The 18616-nt window shown below is 32.8% G+C and overlaps 5 protein-coding genes across 5 annotated transcripts; 3 read left to right on the plus strand and 2 right to left on the minus strand.

The window, feature by feature from the left end:
- Positions 1-5374: 5374 nt before the first annotated feature.
- Positions 5375-5967, minus strand: LOC133301014 (LOB domain-containing protein 24-like). The gene is made up of 2 exons (XM_061500611.1): positions 5812-5967; positions 5375-5689 (listed from the first exon to the last, which is right to left on the minus strand). Exons 1-2 carry the CDS (start codon positions 5965-5967, stop codon positions 5375-5377), a joined length of 471 nt encoding a protein of 156 aa, XP_061356595.1.
- Positions 5968-6440: 473 nt separating this feature from the next.
- LOC133301015 (LOB domain-containing protein 24-like) lies at positions 6441-7054 on the plus strand. Its single transcript, XM_061500612.1, has 2 exons — positions 6441-6596; positions 6719-7054. Exons 1-2 carry the CDS (start codon positions 6441-6443, stop codon positions 7052-7054), a joined length of 492 nt encoding a protein of 163 aa, XP_061356596.1.
- A 4503-nt stretch (positions 7055-11557) lies between these two features.
- On the minus strand, positions 11558-12171 carry LOC133301016 (LOB domain-containing protein 24-like). The gene is made up of 2 exons (XM_061500613.1): positions 12016-12171; positions 11558-11893 (listed from the first exon to the last, which is right to left on the minus strand). Exons 1-2 carry the CDS (start codon positions 12169-12171, stop codon positions 11558-11560), a joined length of 492 nt encoding a protein of 163 aa, XP_061356597.1.
- Positions 12172-12644: 473 nt separating this feature from the next.
- On the plus strand, positions 12645-13249 carry LOC133301017 (LOB domain-containing protein 24-like). The gene is made up of 2 exons (XM_061500614.1): positions 12645-12800; positions 12923-13249. Exons 1-2 carry the CDS (start codon positions 12645-12647, stop codon positions 13247-13249), a joined length of 483 nt encoding a protein of 160 aa, XP_061356598.1.
- A 4288-nt stretch (positions 13250-17537) lies between these two features.
- LOC133301019 (LOB domain-containing protein 24-like) lies at positions 17538-18151 on the plus strand. Its single transcript, XM_061500615.1, has 2 exons — positions 17538-17693; positions 17816-18151. The coding sequence occupies exons 1-2, from the start codon at positions 17538-17540 to the stop codon at positions 18149-18151; spliced, it is 492 nt and encodes a 163-aa protein (XP_061356599.1).
- The last annotated feature ends 465 nt before the right edge of the window (positions 18152-18616 follow it).

The following is an 18616-nucleotide window of genomic DNA, read 5'->3' on the forward strand; positions in this document are numbered from 1 at the left end:
AATGCATGTGTAAAGGGAAAACAAGTGAAGGCATCTTTCAAATCTAAAAATATTGTTTCAACTACTAGGCCTTTACAACTGTTGCACATGGATCTTTTTGGACCTACACAAACTATGAGCTTTGGTGGAAATTACTATGCATTTGTCATTGTGGATGATTTTTCTCGCTTTACATGGACATTATTCCTTGCACATAAAAGTAAAGCTTTTCAAGCATTTAGAAAATTAGCCAAGTTTATTCAAAATGAAAAATCTTTGAACATTGTTTCTATTAGAAGTGATCATGGGGGAGAATTTGAAAATCAAGATTTTGAAATGTTTTGTGATGAAAATGGAATTCAACACAATTTTTCCACTCCTAGGACTCCGCAACAAAATGGAGTTGTAGAAAGGAAAAACCGTGTCCTGCAAGAACTTGCAAGGACAATGATCAATGAAAACAATCTTCCAAAATATTTTTGGGCGTATGTTGTAAGCACTGCCTGCTATGTAATAAACCGTGCCTTAATTAGGCCAATTTTAAAGAAAACCCCCTATGAGCTTTACAAAGGAAGAAAACCAAACATTTCACATTTTCACATTTTTGGTTGCAAATGTTTCATCTTAAACAATGTGAAGGATAATCTTGGCAAGTTTGATTCAAATCTGATGAAGGTATATTTCTAGGATATTCACTCACAAGTAAAGCATTTAGGATCTACAACAAAAGAACTATGGTAATTGAAGAATCAATTCATGTAATTTTTGATGAAACTGACCCTACTCTGCCTAGAAAGAATATTTGTGATGATGATGTAGAAAACGTGGATAACACGAACTTGACTGATAAAAGACAAGAAGAAAAGCAAAAAGAAAATGGGCAAGTTCAGGATGAAGAAACTACTCAAGCTAACAAGGAAGAAAGGGATCTTCCAAAGGATTGGAGAACGGCAAGATTCATTAACATAGGATACACGACACGTTAAGATTTTTGAAGTGTCGGTGCTTCATAGATCCAAACAGGCATGATGTGAAGCTCTTCTTATGTGAGTTTACAGTAAGCAATCTTTACATTTGCAAGAAACTAAATACATGGATCGAACTTGTATATTATTGTCAGGATTATTAGAGAAATAAAATATGAAATAAAAATCACTTCATCTAATAACTTAAATTATTATAAAAAATAAATAATAATACAAATATTTTAATTTATTAAATTGGGAAATAAGCATAATATGTAAAGGGTAGAAGTGGGAGAGATATTAGTGTTTTGATATACTGTAATCATATAAATTGTGACATTATATACAGGGAAATCATTTTCTTATGCTGTAGAAGAAATCACTCTCCTATTTTTCTCATATAAAAAATGAGCCATTTTTTTTTAAATTGGTGGACCCCATTTCATTTGTGTGTGAGAACTTGGACTTCTCTCCTACTATATATAAGGGAAGTAAAACCCTTATATTTATAGTGTATAGCAAGAGTGTAGTTTATGATCACAATTGTTGATTAATTGAGTTTTGATTCATTGTGGTGGTATTTGACTTGGTTTTGATGAATTTGAGATGGATTGAATTGAACAGCAGACGATTTTGAACCACTGGTTGTGACTGAGTTATAGAAGTCTATGCTCAAGAAATGTACAGCAAAATTTCTCTGATTGCTCACTCAACTCAATCAAATAACTTCTGTTCTACACTGTTGAACAATTGAGGAGTAAAAAGTTTTATTTAAGAGAAACTCGAATTTCATATACTTGCACTTCGAATATAAAAAAGACTACTTTGATCTACACCCATTCACTCAATACTTTTATTCTCTCAAGCTGAGAAAGAAAATCAAAAAATATAAATCAATACTTAAAAGACTCATGGAAACCAAGCAAACAATACTTTTATTCTCTCAAGCTGAGAAAGAAAATAGAAAAATATAAATCAATACTTAAAAGACTCATGGAAACCAAGCAAAGGTGGACGCATCAAAAGGCTGTTGAGATATGCTGAGGTTGGGTGTAATAACCCAAAAATCTTGTACTCGATATTAGCCTAATGAAATGAAACGAAAAGGGATCAAGTCCATATTCAGTGAACGAGTAGCTTTGAATAAGCAACATTAATCCTAAGTTAGAACCCACTTTAAATAAGATAATTAATAACTTAGCCCAATGTGGGTTAAAGCCCAAATAAAGTTAAAGCCCAACCTACTTAAGAATATAACTAAGTTAAAGGATTTAAGCCCAAAGCAATGCAAGCCCATTTTATAAGAAATGGCCCAATTAGTATCTAGACAAAGATCCAAGCCCACACCACTTAGCCTTGACCCAATTGCTAATGGTCCAACACTTATTAACTTAATGGGCCCAGACACTCACCAAGCCCAACCCAATTCAAGAATAAACCCTAGGTGAGGTGGCAACACGTGATTGGACAATTTGAATGAAGATTTCACCCTCCTCACATGTCCACTTCGACCTAGCAAAGAGAAAAAGGGGATGAGATTGCTTTCCCCACCTTAGGCGCACTCATAGCAAGGAAAAGGAAGCTTCCTTCTTACACACTCAAGCCATGCATGACACAAGTCTTTCTATCTTCCAAGGTAACACATCAAGGGAACATAAACCAAGATTCCCTTCATAAAAGTAGGCTCACTTTCCCTCTTCCCTAGGCGCACAAGTCTTCCCCAATGCATGATTAAAAAGGTGAAGCCACCTTTTCTCCATCTCCCTAGGCGCAATAATTAGCATGAAAAGGGAAGACTTGTTCTTACACACCTTATGATGAGTGTGACATACTCAAGGTGATTCCCAAACCCCATGCATTGGGAAGTCCCAAAGACACTCTATCCTAGAATTCAATTATGGAAAGCTAAAAGACAAAGGGCCCTACACATTAACCAACATTTCTTCAGTGATGATTAAAGCAATTAACATTGGTACACGCAAAGACCTTCCTCCTTCCCATGCACCTCATTCCCCAAAGTAATTAAGGATGCACCTCGTTTCCCTAACCAAGGCATGTCATACAAAAGTTCTTCTCCCCATGCACACCACCCTTCAAGCAATTAATGTGAGCATTATCTTCCTTCCACTTAGGCGCTACACACATAGAACCCCTTCGATTCACGCGCACCACTTCCTAAGTGAATAATGATGAAGTTTTGTTTTCTAGGTAGGAATGCAAGAGTCCCCCATGCGTATGACACCTTGAGTGTCCTACACTCTACACACTATCATTACCCCTTCCCCATGCTTATGACAACCTTGAACAATGTGAGGAGACTTGCTTACCCCACACTCAACCAAGACCTAGCCTATCTTATCCTAGGCATGATGATTAGGGAGACTTGAATAAAAAGGTGTACAAACAAAGGCCTCTCCCCTTCCTAGCCGTACACTACCTAAAGAACCAAAGCAAGGACACACTCCCTCACTTCTAGACACCCACTCATAAACAAGAAACAAGTGAACCAACACCTCTCCTCTCTTCTTAGACTTACGTAAAGAAAGATTAAGAAGAGGTTAGAAGCAACTCTCAATCCTAGAGGACTACTTGAAGATCAAGTTGGAGTTATATTTTTGACATCATCTTTGAGGTAAGATTTCATGAACCCTTTTATCCCTTCAAGTGAGTAGAATGAACTCTAACTAGTTTAGATGACTAGATCTTGGACTAATAAAGTCATGCATGCATCTTTCATCTTTAAAATCACCTCTTAAGTATATCATCCCTAAATGGCCGAACCTCAAAGGTATGCATGCACCCTCTAAATATTCACAATATTTACTAAGCAACCTAACCCTAAATGACCGAATCTATATGTACCCGACTAGATATTGAATATGTTCTTTAAGGTAATATGAAAAGTGTTGAAGTAGATGTTTTAAACAACATGTAGGAAAGCATTACTTGAAGAATCACCACCTAAATGGCATTAACCCTAAATGGCCGAACTTGATGAGTATTAGACCCATGAACATGTTGTCAAAAATTATCCCTAGGCATGCACCCTCTAAATGGCCGAACCCTAATAAGCCTAAAGGGGAAATATGTGAAGGTTTTCTTAATACCATGATGTGTGGCCGAAATGTATGCCCTAGAATATGACTTATGCATGAAAACAATTAGTAAAAATTATCTCCTAGGCATTTTCATCCTTAGAGAGCCGAACCTATGACATGAAGAATATTAAAGTTTAGATCTTTTAATTTTAGAACCATGTACTAAGGTTGAATATGTGGCTAGGACAAACCAAAGCTTGAAAAGAGATCCAAGTTACTAGGACCTTCATTTGGCCGAATCCAACACCTACGGGAAGAGTTTACAAAGCGAAAAAGTGTAAATGATTTATGGTTGTTGAAGCGGCTACCCTATGGTTGCCACCCCCTTTATGTTAAAGTGAGGTTTGACTGCAATATGTTATATGATGCATTACATGATATGTTTGGTTGTTTGGAACTAATGTTTATTCATGCAAGTTTTGTAAGATGGCGTGTGCACTAATACCACAGAGGCAACCTGACGAGGACCCTGGGTATTCGTCCATAAGACCATGGAGAGTAATTGCCATGGCAGGATTGGTATGATGATATGAAAGCATGATTATTTTCCAAACTATGTTTCCAATGTTTTGCCATTCTATTATTGTGCATGTTATTATGTGACTATTGCAGGAGTAAGCATCATGGTTTGGAGGTTGCTCCAACTGTGAGTCCTTACTGAGACCCCCAATCTCACCCCTCTTTGGGGAAACCCACTTTCAGGAAAAAATGACTAAATGAGTAAGGCAGGGAAAGAGGTTGGTACGAGTTGAAGAGGAACCTGCGCAACCACGTGCAGTTGATAATGACTCCAAACTAACGGAGATGTTTAGGAACTTACTAGCCGAAGGAAAGCTCTTGGAGGCAGACTGTCTTATATCTGCTCTAGCTGGGCCCATGTGGCTTGAAGAGGCACCTTCCTAAGGGTGCACCTAAGTTCTAATTTGGGATGACTGTAATAGTCTATGCCACTTAGATTATTTTGAACATCTTATATGCCTTTGAAGTACGATATTTTGGGATGTTTATGTTTTTATGGACTTATGAATTTAGTAGGAAAGATTAAGTAACATAAGCCATTATCCGCATAAGACACTTAAGTAACTACCCACTGGGTAGTAGTCAACACTAAAATTATGATCATGTAAGTGAGCTCCTAAAATAGCGCATAAGTATAAGTAGGGTAACCAAGTAGAGATTAATTTGTAAGTAGACCGTAGACAAAGAAAAAGAGAAACTCATGACTAGAGGAATAGATAAGTTAGGGGAATGAACGAAATTAATTCCCATTAGTAAATTTTAAGTTAACCACGCTTAAGTACATGGATTCCGCGCATTGAATGTCAAGCAATGTTACACCTTTGATGGCCTCATTAAGGGTGTTACATTGGGTTTCTGCTCAATTGAACTTGCATATGAAAACGCGTCATCTTTATCATTAGCATGAACCATTTGCTGCTGATACTGCAGCTGCAGCTGTTGTTGTCTCAGTGCATTTTGAACTGCCATTTCATCCTTGATCCTTTTTATCTCATTTTGACCTTGAATTATCTGTTGTTGCAATCGATTGATTTCTCCAACACACCCATAAACAGGATCCTTAACACGTATATTCGCTTCATAACACATGCTATCCGCAGCCTTAGCTCGTAAATGCTCCTGAAGTCTCTGGATTAGAAGTAACAAATAAAATACTCTATTTGTGACTGAAAATGGCTTTCTATATGCTAATACTAATGCCTAATAAGTGGAAATCATATAAAAGAATCATTTTTTGTTTTGATCCTTACCGTTAGAATTCTGGTAATATTGCTGGCACCATAGACTTTATGAGCAAATGAGAATCTCTGAGGATTGGTTGAGGGAAAATATGGCTTTAGAACACAATCTGGTGGACATCTTCTCCTCAAATATTTGCAGCCAGCACATCTAGTTGATTTTTTCATTGTCACATTCTTGTGAATCTCTTCAAATATTTCTTGGCACAAGATGATTCTGTCAGAATTGGTTCTTAATTTATAGGGAGATTTTGTGCTATATATTTTGGGGTTAGGATATTGTGACACACAAATAATGTTACGCAATATCCTAATTTATATGGTCGTAACATAAGATTTATAGGGAGATTTTGTGCTATATATTTTGAGGAAAGGATATTGTGACACACAAATAATGTTACACAATATCCTAATTTATATGGTCGTAACATAGATAGGATATTGTGACACACAAATAATGTTACGCAATATCCTAATTTATATGGTCGTAACATAAGATTTATAGGGAGATTTGTGCTATATATTTTGGGGATAGGATATTGTGACACACAAATAATGTTACCCAATATCCTAATTTATATGGTCATAACATATATATCTTGTGCCAAGAAATATTTGAAGAGATTCAAAAGAATGTGACAATGAAAAAATCAACTAGATGTGCTGGCTGCAAATATTTGAGGAGAAGATGTCCACCAGATTGTGTTCTAAAGCCATATTTTCCCTCAACCAATCCTCAGAGATTCTCATTTGCTCATAAAGTCTATGGTGCCAGCAATATTACCAGAATTCTAACAGTAAGGATCAAAACAAAAAATGATTCTTTTATATGATTTCCACTTATTAGGCATTAGTATTAGCATATAGAAAGCCATTTTCAGTCACAAATAGAGTATTTTATTTGTTACTTCTAATCCAGAGACTTCAGGAGCATTTACGAGCCAAGGCTGCGGATAGCATGTGTTATGAAGCGAATATACGTGTTAAGGATCCTGTTTATGGGTGTGTTGGAGAAATCAATCGATTGCAACAACAGATAATTCAAGGTCAAAATGAGATAAAAAGGATCAAGGATGAAATGGCAGTTCAAAATGCACTGAGACAACAACAGCTGCAGCTGCAGTATCAGCAGCAAATGGTTCATGCTAATGATAAAGATGACGCGTTTTCATATGCAAGTTCAATTGAGCAGAAACCCAACCTCAGCATATCTCAACAGCCTTTTGATGCGTCCACCTTTGCTTGGTTTCCATGAGTCTTTTAAGTATTGATTTATATTTTTCTATTTTCTTTCTCAGCTTGAGAGAATAAAAGTATTGTTTGCTTGGTTTCCATGAGTCTTTTAAGTATTGATTTATATTTTTCGATTTTCTTTCTCAGCTTGAGAGAATAAAAGTATTGAGTGAATGGGTGTAGATCAAAGTAGTCTTTTTTAAATTCGAAGTCCAAGTATATGAAATTCGAGTTTCTCTTAAATAAAACTTTTTACTCCTCAATTGTTCAACAGTGTAGAACAGAAGTTATTTGATTGAGTTGAGTGAGCAATCAGAGAAATTTTGCTGTACACTTCTTGAGCATAGCCTTCTATAACTCAGTCACAACCAGTGGTTCAAAATCGTCTGCTGTTCAATTCAATCCATCTCAAATTCATCAAAACCAAGTCAAATACCACCACAATGAATCAAAACTCAATTAATCAACAATTGTGATCATAAACTACACTCTTGCTATACACTATAAATATAAGGGTTTTACTTCCCTTATATATAGTAGGAGAGAAGTCCAAGTTCTCACACACAAATGAAACGGGGTCCACCAATTTAAAAAAAAATGGCTCATTTTTTATATGAGAAAAATAGGAGAGTGATTTCTTCTACAGCATAAGAAAATGATTTCCCTGTATATAATGTCACAATTTATATGATTACAGTATATCAAAACACTAATATCTCTCCCACTTCTACCCTTTACATATTATGCTTATTTCCCAATTTAATAAATTAAAATCTCTGTATTATTATTTATTTTTTATAATAATTTAAGTTATTTCCATATTTATATGATCATGATTTCCTATATTTAAAGTGAAAGCATTAAATATGAGAAATCATAACCACACAAAGGTGGAAATAAATATAAAGTATTAAATTTAGGAAATCATGATCATATAAAGATGGAAATAAATATAACCGTTGGATCAACATAATCGATCTAACAGTGAGATTGATTGGTAGTAACTTGGTACTAACACAACTTGGTTGTTACAATATCCTTCCCGTATTGTTTTTCCTTTGTTTAAAATCCTGATTGAATACCAACGGATTTGGACGTAGTCTAAATTAATATTTTAAAATCCTAATCGAATACCACATAACTTTTTTTCAATCCTTTAAAATTCTAATTGAATACCAATGGATTTTTTGTCTAAAAATAATCCATTAAAATCTTCTGAAATCCTAATCCAGTACACCTCCTTAGTTTGCAACTTGGTAGGCCTTAAAGGCCGCATTAGGTTTTTTAATTTTTTATAATAGGTCAGACCAAACCAATAAATCAAGCCTTTAATAGGCTAATAGGTCAGTATAGATTCTAAATACTTTAGATAAGCTTAGGCTATTAAAGCCAAAGCCTGCAGGCCTAACCTGCCATATTTACACCCCTAGTCGTAACCTGTGAAGAACATGAACATAAAGGGACAGAGCAAATTTCACAATTAGATGACATTGGATCCACATAAATCATTTAATCAATATTTTAATATTTATAAAAATTAAAAATACAACAAAAAAACAAAGAATTTATTAATGGGTATGTACAAGAAATTTTCATACTCCATATATATACATATATCTTCATTGAATTTTCTCTTTAACAGCTTTCACTGATTAATCGCCAAAATTTTTATTCCTGTTGTGAAATCAAATACAAATAACACCAAGAAACAATTTAATTTCATTACTAATAGCAACTATAGCTCTACATTAAACTTAAAAAAAAAAAAAGTAAACGTGAAACAACACTCCATTTTTTAAAAGAAATAAAATCAATAAAACAACCACACAAAAAAGTTGTAAATAAAAAAAAGGGCATGAATTTCACTTATGTTTGAAACACCCAATAAACAATTATGGTCAGCAAAGACAAAAAAAATTCTCTTTTACAATGTTCAAAACTGTAAATCAATTTTTTTCCTATCGGATAATATAATTACCAATGCATATTCTAAGAACATGTATCCGTAAAATCTTGAGAAAGGAGTGAAACATTGTACATTGTCACATAATGGCTGGGTTTCGGTTGGTGAGTGCGAATAAGAAAAAAAAAAGGTTAGAAGAAAATCCTAATTAGAAAAAGATGAAAGAAGAATAAGAAATTAAGAAGAAAGCATTACCTGGTTACACCCACAAAGCAGCTGAAAATCTTCGTCTGTTACCACTGTTATAAATTTAGCTAGGGCCAACTTACAATTTGAGATAGGGCCCAATTATAGTTATTTATATAATTATATATAATAAATTAAATTTACTGAAATATAGCTGGGGCCCAGGCCCTACCTAACCAGAACGTGGCTCTGCCACTTGCTGGGGAAAATATTTTGGTGAGTAAGTTTTTGTATTTCTTCTACCAAACGAGGCAACATGGAATGTCAATATCAGATGGATGGAGATCTAAAAATAAAACCTGAACCAAGCACTACCTGATCAGTGAAATCTTAATTATCCTATCATTCTGAATTACAATCTCATTAAATAGTAGCAAAATAGAGGAATAATTGTTTTACGGATACATGTTCTTAGAATATGCATTGGTAATTATATTATCCGATAGGAAAGATTTACAGTTTTGAACATTGTAAAAGAGAATTTTTTTTGTCTTTGCTGACCATAATTGTTTATTGGGTGTTTCAAACATAAGTGAAATTCATGCCCTTTTTTTTATTTACAACTTTTTTGTGTGGTTGTTTTATTGATTTTATTTCTTTTAAAAAATGGAGTGTTGTTTCACGTTTACTTTTTTTTTTTTTAAAGTTTAATGTAGATCTATAGTTGCTATTAGTAATGAAATTAAATTGTTTCTTGGTGTTATTTGTATTTGATTTCACAACAGGAATAAAAATTTTGGCGATTAATCAGTGAAAACTGTTAAAGAGAAAATTCAATGAAGATATATGTATATATATGGAGTATGAAAATTTCTTGTACATACCCATTAATAAATTCTTTGTTTTTTTTTTGTTGTTTTTTTTTTAAATATTAAAATATTGATTAAATGATTTATATGGATCCAATGTCATCTAATTGTGAAATTTGCTCTGTCCCTTTATGTTCATGTTCTTCACAGGTTACGACTAGGGGTGTAAATATGGCAGGTTAGGCCTGCAGGCTTTGGCTTTAATAGCCTAAGCTTATCTAAAGTATTTAGAATCTATACTGACCTATTAGCCTATTAAAGGCTTGATTTATTGGTTTGGTCTGACCTATTATAAAAAATTAAAAAACCTAATGCGGCCTGTAAGGCCTACCAAGTTGCAAACTAAGGAGGTGTACTGGATTAGGATTTCAGAAGATTTTAATGGATTATTTTTAGACAAAAAATCCATTGGTATTCAATTAGAATTTTAAAGGATTGAAAAAAAGTCATGTGGTATTCGATTAGGATTTTAAAATATTAATTTAGACTACGTCCAAATCCGTTGGTATTCAATCAGGATTTTAAACAAAGGAAAAACAATAGGGGAAGGATATTGTAACAACCAAGTTGTGTTACTACCAAGTTACTACCAATCAATCTCACTGTTAGATCGATTATGTTGATCCAACGGTTATATTTATTTCCATCTTTATATGATCATGATTTCCCAAATTTAATACTTTATATTTATTTCCACCTTTGTATGGTTATGATTTCTCATATTTAATGCTTTCACTTTAAATATAGGAAATCATGATCATATAAAGATGGAAATAACTTAAATTATTATAAAAAATAAAAAATAATACAGAGATTTTAATTTATTAAATTGGGAAATAAGCATAATATGTAAAGGGTAGAAGTGGGAGAGATATTAGTGTTTTGATATACTGTAATCATATAAATTGTGACATTATATACAGGGAAATCATTTTCTTATGTTGTAGAAGAAATCACTCTCCTATTTTTCTCATATAAAAAATGAGCCATTTTTTTTTAAATTGGTGGACCCCATTTCATTTGTGTGTGAGAACTTGGACTTCTCTCCTACTATATATAAGGGAAGTAAAACCCTTATATTTATAGTGTATAGCAAGAGTAGTTTATGATCACAATTGTTGATTAATTGAGTTTTTATTCATTGTGGTGGAATTTGACTTGGTTTTGATGAATTTGAGATGGATTGAATTGAACAGCAGACGATTTTGAGCCACTGGTTGTGACTGAGTTGTAGAAGGCTATGCTCAAGAAGTGTACAGCAGAATTTCTCTGATTGCTCACTCAACTCAATCAAATAACTTCTGTTTGTTCTACACTGTTGAACAATTGAGGAGTAAAAAGTTTTATTTAAGAGAAACTCGAATTTCATATACTTGCACTTCGAATTTAAAAAAGACTACTTTGATCTACACCCATTCACTCAATACTTTTATTCTCTCAAGCTGAGAAAGAAAATCGAAAAATATAAATCAATACTTAAAAGACTGATGGAAACCAAGCAAACAATACTTTTATTCTCTCAAGCTGAGAAAGAAAATAGAAAAATATAAATCAATACTTAAAAGACTCATGGAAACCAAGCAAAGGTGGACGCATCAAAAGGCTGTTGAGATATGCTGAGGTTGGGTTTCTGCTCAATTGAACTTGCATATGAAAACGCGTCATCTTTATCATTAGCATGAACCATTTGCTGCTGATACTGCAGCTGCAGCTGTTGTTGTCTCAGTGCATTTTGAACTGCCATTTCATCCTTGATCCTTTTTATCTCATTTTGACCTTGAATTATCTGTTGTTGCAATCGATTGATTTCTCCAACACACCCATAAACAGGATCCTTAACACGTATATTCGCTTCATAACACATGTTATCCGCAGCCTTAGCTCGTAAATGCTCCTGAAGTCTCTGGATTAGAAGTAACAAATAAAATACTCTATTTGTGACTGAAAATGGCTTTCTATATGCTAATACTAATGCCTAATAAGTGGAAATCATATAAAAGAATCATTTTTTGTTTTGATCCTTACCGTTAGAATTCTGGTAATATTGCTGGCACCATAGACTTTATGAGCAAATGAGAATCTCTGAGGATTGGTTGAGGGAAAATATGGCTTTAGAACACAATCTGGTGGACATCTTCTCCTCAAATATTTGCAGCCAGCACATCTAGTTGATTTTTTCATTGTCACATTCTTGTGAATCTCTTCAAATATTTCTTGGCACAAGATGATTCTGTCAGAATTGGTTCTTAATTTATAGGGAGATTTTGTGCTATATATTTTGGGGTTAGGATATTGTGACACACAAATAATGTTACGCAATATCCTAATTTATATGGTCGTAACATAAGATTTATAGGGAGATTTTGTGCTATATATTTTGAGGATAGGATATTGTGACACACAAATAATGTTACGCAATATCCTAATTTATATGGTCGTAACATAGATAGGATATTGTGACACACAAATAATGTTACGCAATATCCTAATTTATATGGTCGTAACATAAGATTTATAGGGAGATTTGTGCTATATATTTTGGGGATAGGATATTGTGACACACAAATAATGTTACGCAATATCCTAATTTATATGGTCGTAACATATATATCTTGTGCCAAGAAATATTTGAAGAGATTCACAAGAATGTGACAATGAAAAAATCAACTAGATGTGCTGGCTGCAAATATTTGAGGAGAAGATGTCCACCAGATTGTGTTCTAAAGCCATATTTTCCCTCAACCAATCCTCAGAGATTCTCATTTGCTCATAAAGTCTATGGTGCCAGCAATATTACCAGAATTCTAACAGTAAGGATCAAAACAAAAAATGATTCTTTTATATGATTTCCACTTATTAGGCATTAGTATTAGCATATAGAAAGCCATTTTCAGTCACAAATAGAGTATTTTATTTGTTACTTCTAATCCAGAGACTTCAGGAGCATTTACGAGCTAAGGCTGCGGATAGCATGTGTTATGAAGCGAATATACGTGTTAAGGATAGGTGTGTTGGAGAAATCAATCGATTGCAACAACAGATAATTCAAGGTCAAAATGAGATAAAAAGGATCAAGGATGAAATGGCAGTTCAAAATGCACTGAGACAACAACAGCTGCAGCTGCAGTATCAGCAGCAAATGGTTCATGCTAATGATAAAGATGACGCGTTTTCATATGCAAGTTCAATTGAGCAGAAACCCAACCTCAGCATATCTCAACAGCCTTTTGATGCGTCCACCTTTGCTTGGTTTCCATGAGTCTTTTAAGTATTGATTTATATTTTTCTATTTTCTTTCTCAGCTTGAGAGAATAAAAGTATTGTTTGCTTGGTTTCCATGAGTCTTTTAAGTATTGATTTATATTTTTCGATTTTCTTTCTCAGCTTGAGAGAATAAAAGTATTGAGTGAATGGGTGTAGATCAAAGTAGTCTTTTTTATATTCGAAGTGAAAGTATATGAAATTCGAGTTTCTCTTAAATAAAACTTTTTACTCCTCAATTGTTCAACAGTGTAGAACAAACAGAAGTTATTTGATTGAGTTGAGTGAGCAATCAGAGAAATTTTGCTGTACATTTCTTGAGCATAGCCTTCTATAACTCAGTCACAACCAGTGGTTCAAAATCGTCTGCTGTTCAATTCAATCCATCTCAAATTCATCAAAACCAAGTCAAATACCACCACAATGAATCAAAACTCAATTAATCAACAATTGTGATCATAAACTACACTCTTGCTATACACTATAAATATAAGGGTTTTACTTCCCTTATATATAGTAGGAGAGAAGTCCAAGTTCTCACACACAAATGAAATGGGGTCCACCAATTTAAAAAAAAAAAATGGCTCATTTTTTATATGAGAAAAATAGGAGAGTGATTTCTTCTACAGCATAAGAAAATGATTTCCCTGTATATAATGTCACAATTTATATGATTACAGTATATCATAACACTAATATCTCTCCCACTTCTACCCTTTACATGTTATGCTTATTTCCCAATTTAATAAATTAAAATCTCTGTATTATTATTTATTTTTTATAATAATTTAAGTTATTTCCATCTTTATATGATCATGATTTCCTATATTTAAAGTGAAAGCATTAAATATGAGAAATCATAACCATACAAAGGTGGAAATAAATATAAAGTATTAAATTTGGGAAATCATGATCATATAAAGATGGAAATAAATATAACCGTTGGATCAACATAATCGATCTAACAGTGAGATTGATTGGTAGTAACTTGGTAGTAACACAACTTGGTTGTTACAATATCCTTCCCCTATTGTTTTTCCTTTGTTTAAAATCCTGATTGATTACCAACGGATTTGGACGTAGTCTAAATTAATATTTTAAAATCCTAATCGAATACCACATGACTTTTTTTCAATCCTTTAAAATTCTAATTGAATACCAATGGATTTTTTGTCTAAAAATAATCCATTAAAATCTTCTGAAATCCTAATCCAGTACACCTCCTTAGTTTGCAACTTGGTAGGCCTTACAGGCCGCATTAGGTTTTTTAATTTTTTATAATAGGTCAGACCAAACCAATAAATCAAGCCTTTAATAGGCTAATAGGTCAGTATAGATTCTAAATACTTTAGATAAGCTTAGGCTATTAAAGCCAAAGCCTGCAGGCCCAACCTGCCATATTTACACCCCTAGTCGTAACCTGTGAAGAACATGAACATAAAGGGACAGAGCAAATTTCACAATTAGATGACATTGGATCCATATAAATCATTTAAATAATATTTTAATATTTAAAAAAATTAAAAATACAACAAAAAAAACAGAGAATTTATTAATGGGTATGTACAAGAAATTTTCATACTCCATATATATACATATATCTTCATTGAATTTTCTCTTTAACAGTTTTCACTGATTAATCGCCAAAATTTTTATTCCTGTTGTGAAATCAAATACAAATAACACCAAGAAACAATTTAATTTCATTACTAATAGCAACTATAGCTCTACATTAAACTTTAAAAAAAAAAAGTAAACGTAATACAACACTCCATTTTTTAAAAGAAATAAAATCAATAAAACAACCACACAAAAAAGTTGTAAATAAAAAAAAGGGCATGAATTTCACTTATGTTTGAAACACCCAATAAACAATTATGGTCAGCAAAGACAAAAAAAATTATCTTTTACAATGTTCAAAACTGTAAATCTTTCCTATCGGATAATATAATTACCAATGCATATTCTAAGAACATGTATCCGTAAAATCTTGAGAAAGGAATGAAACATTGTACATTGTCACATAATGGCTGGGTTTCGGTTGGTGAGTGCGAATAAGAAAAAAAAAAGGTTAGAAGAAAATCCTAATTAGAAAAAGATGAAAGAAGAATAAGAAATTAAGAAGAAAGCATTACCTGGTTACACCCACAAAGCAGCTCAAAATCTTCGTCTGATACCACTGTTATAAATTTAGCTAGGGCCAACTTACAATTTGAGATAAGGCCCAATTATAGTTATTTATATAATTATATATGATAAATAAAATTTACTGAAATATAGCTGGGGACCAGGCCCTACCTAAGCAGAACGTGGCTCTGCCACTTGCTGGGGAAAATATTTTGGTGAGTAAGTTTTTGTATTTCTTCTACCAAACGAGGCAACATGGAATGTCAATATCAGATGGATGGAGATCTAAAAATAAAACCTGAACCAAACACTACCTGATCAGTGAAATCTTAATTATCCTATCATTCTGAATTACAATCTCATTAAATAGTAGCAAAATAGAGGAATAATTGTTTTTTTTTTCCTTTCATTTGAAAACTTTCCTTTTGTTTCTTCCTCATTAAATAGTAACAAAGAGTGATTTTAAGGAGAAAAAACTAGCCGATACATTTTAAAATTGCACAAAATCTCCCTATAAATTAAGAACCAAAATCTGATAGAATCATCAATCATCTTGTGCCTAGATATTTGAAGAGATTCACAACAACCTGACATTGAAAAAATGTAATTCTTAAGTTGAACTAATTCTCCGTGTTACTTGCAAGTTTTTTTTTTATATATAAATGGAGGGCTTAGCTCAGAAAAACTAAACAGAAAGCGCTGGTGCATGTTAAAACTTGCAAGTTCTTTGGAACGGGGAAAAAAATGAAAGTTTTTACCACTTTATAACTATTCACGAGTGATAGCGTATCACCTTACCTTTTTTTGATTCATCATGTAGATGGACTTGATTATTTGGTAGAGAAAATTGTATGAAAATATGTGAGGCAACTACAAAAATGACCCACTCATTTTTCAATTTTTATGTATCAATAGGCTTATTAGGAGTAACTATATAATATGTCATACTTTTTTAAATTATTTATTCAAATATCACTTCGTAAGAGTATTTTCCTAACGTACTATTTTTCAATCACGCTATATTTTTGTACTTGTTCATTGTGTAAAGCAGTTTAGTCATTGATCAAATTGAGTAGCGCCCTAGTGAGGAATTATTTTCTCCAATGGACTTATTTTCTTTTGTGATCTATATATATATATATATATATATATATATATATATATATATATATATATATAAGTAATAATGAGAAAATGTACATATTCTAATTAGATCTGGTAATTGCAAAAATTTTAGTTGTTTCCAAAAAATTATAAAAACTTTCTAAATTGAAAAAAAAGAGAAAGAAAAAGGATTCATTGAGCTAAAGAAGGAAGAAGGCAAATCAGTACCTTAATTCCTTACCTTTTGAAATTACCCAGAGTAAAATCATAATTCTCCTATCATTCTGAATTTCAATCTCATTTAGTACTAGTAAATTACAGGAAAATTTTGTTTTTTTTTCCCTTTCGTTCACAAATTTTCGTTTTCTTTCTTCAACTTAATTTAATAATAGCAAAAAGAGATATACCTGATTGTTATTAGATTCCGTTCACACGTGACAATTACAAAATTTCTATTTGTTTTTAAAAACTATCTATATTGAAATTAAGAAAAGGATTCGTTAGACTAAAAAAGCAAGAGAGAAGGCAAATGCAAATCAGTACTTTGATTCCTCCTCACCTCGAAATCAGTCTTAATTATCCCATCATTCTGAATTATAATCTCATTTAATAGAAGCAAATTAGAGGAATAATTTTCGTTTTTTTTTTCCTTTCATTCGAAAACTTTCCTTTTTGTTTCTTCCTCATTAAATAGTAGCAAGAGAAAAAACTAGCCGATACATTTCAAAATAAAGGGATAGGATATTGTGTCACACAAATAATGTTACGCACAATGTTACGACCACATCTTAACCATTGATTTCCGCCAATCAACGGTTATCATTTATTGCGAATTAATAATTAATTAATGAGTTTGATTTGAAAAATGATAACCGTTGATTGGCGAAAATCAACGGTTAAGATATGGTCGTAACATTGTGCGTAATATTATTTGTGTGTCACAATATCTTATCCCCAAAATATATAGCACAAAATCTCCCTTTAAATTAAGAACCAATTCTGACAGAATCATCTTGTGCCAAGAAATATTTGAAGAGATTCACAAGATTGTGACAATGAAAAAATCAACTAGATGTGCTGGCTGCAAATATTTGAGGAGAAGATGTCCACCAGATTGTGTTCTAAAGCCATATTTTCCCTCAACCAATCCTCAGAGATTCTCATTTGCTCATCAAGTCTATGGTGCCAGCAATATTACCAGAATTCTAACGGTAAGGATCAAAACAAAAAATGATTCTTTTATATGATTTCCACTTATTAGGCATTAGTATTAGCATATAGAAAGCCATTTTCAGTCACAAATAGAGTATTTTATTTGTTACTTCTAATCCAGAGACTTCAGGAGCATTTACGAGCTAAGGCTGCGGATAGCATGTGTTATGAAGCGAATATACGTGTTAAGGATCCTGTTTATGGGTGTGTTGGAGAAATCAATCGATTGCAACAACAGATAATTCAAGGTCAAGATGAGATAAAAAGGATCAAGGATGAAATGGCAGTTCAAGATGCACTGAGACAACAACAGCTGCAGCTGCAGTATCAGCAGCAAATGGTTCATGCTAATGATAAAGATGACGCGTTTTCATATGCAAGTTCAATTGAGCAGAAACCCAACCTCAGCATATCTCAACAGCCTTTTGATGCGTCCACTTTTGCTTGGTTTCCATGAGTCTTTTAAGTATTGATTTATATTTTTCTATTTTCTTTCTCAGCTTGAGAGAATAAAAGTATTGTTTGCTTGGTTTCCATCAGTCTTTTAAGTATTGATTTATATTTTTCGATTTTCTTTCTCAGCTTGAGAGAATAAAAGTATTGAGTGAAAGGGTGTAGATCAAAGTAGTCTTTTTTAAATTCGAAGTGCAAGTATATGAAATTCGAGTTTCTCTTAAATAAAACTTTTTACTCCTCAATTGTTCAACAGTGTAGAACAAAAAGTTATTTGATTGAGTTGAGTGAGCAATCAGAGAAATTTTGCTGTACACTTCTTGAGCATAGCCTTCTACAACTCAGTCACAACCAGTGGCTCAAAATCGTCTGCTGTTCAATTCAATCCATCTCAAATTCATCAAAACCAAGTCAAATACCACCACAATGAATCAAAACTCAATTAATCAACAATTGTGATCATAAACTA

This window comes from Gastrolobium bilobum, unplaced genomic scaffold (genome assembly GCF_033153095.1).
Source record: "Gastrolobium bilobum isolate Gb01-03AN ecotype WA unplaced genomic scaffold, APGP_CSIRO_Gbil_v1 utg20296, whole genome shotgun sequence".
Classification (NCBI taxonomy): domain Eukaryota; kingdom Viridiplantae; phylum Streptophyta; class Magnoliopsida; order Fabales; family Fabaceae; genus Gastrolobium; species Gastrolobium bilobum.

Bases quoted from the DNA above. Each gene is read 5' to 3' on its own strand.
- LOC133301014 (XM_061500611.1), bottom strand. From the start codon at position 5,967: ATGAAAAAATCAACTAGATGTGCTGGCTGCAAATATTTGAGGAGAAGA. The intron at 5,690-5,811 runs GTAAGGATCAAA...CTTCTAATCCAG, and splicing joins ATATTACCAGAATTCTAACG to AGACTTCAGGAGCATTTACG.
- LOC133301015 (XM_061500612.1), top strand. From the start codon at position 6,441: ATGAAAAAATCAACTAGATGTGCTGGCTGCAAATATTTGAGGAGAAGA. The intron at 6,597-6,718 runs GTAAGGATCAAA...CTTCTAATCCAG, and splicing joins ATATTACCAGAATTCTAACA to AGACTTCAGGAGCATTTACG.
- LOC133301016 (XM_061500613.1), bottom strand. From the start codon at position 12,171: ATGAAAAAATCAACTAGATGTGCTGGCTGCAAATATTTGAGGAGAAGA. The intron at 11,894-12,015 runs GTAAGGATCAAA...CTTCTAATCCAG, and splicing joins ATATTACCAGAATTCTAACG to AGACTTCAGGAGCATTTACG.
- LOC133301017 (XM_061500614.1), top strand. From the start codon at position 12,645: ATGAAAAAATCAACTAGATGTGCTGGCTGCAAATATTTGAGGAGAAGA. The intron at 12,801-12,922 runs GTAAGGATCAAA...CTTCTAATCCAG, and splicing joins ATATTACCAGAATTCTAACA to AGACTTCAGGAGCATTTACG.
- LOC133301019 (XM_061500615.1), top strand. From the start codon at position 17,538: ATGAAAAAATCAACTAGATGTGCTGGCTGCAAATATTTGAGGAGAAGA. The intron at 17,694-17,815 runs GTAAGGATCAAA...CTTCTAATCCAG, and splicing joins ATATTACCAGAATTCTAACG to AGACTTCAGGAGCATTTACG.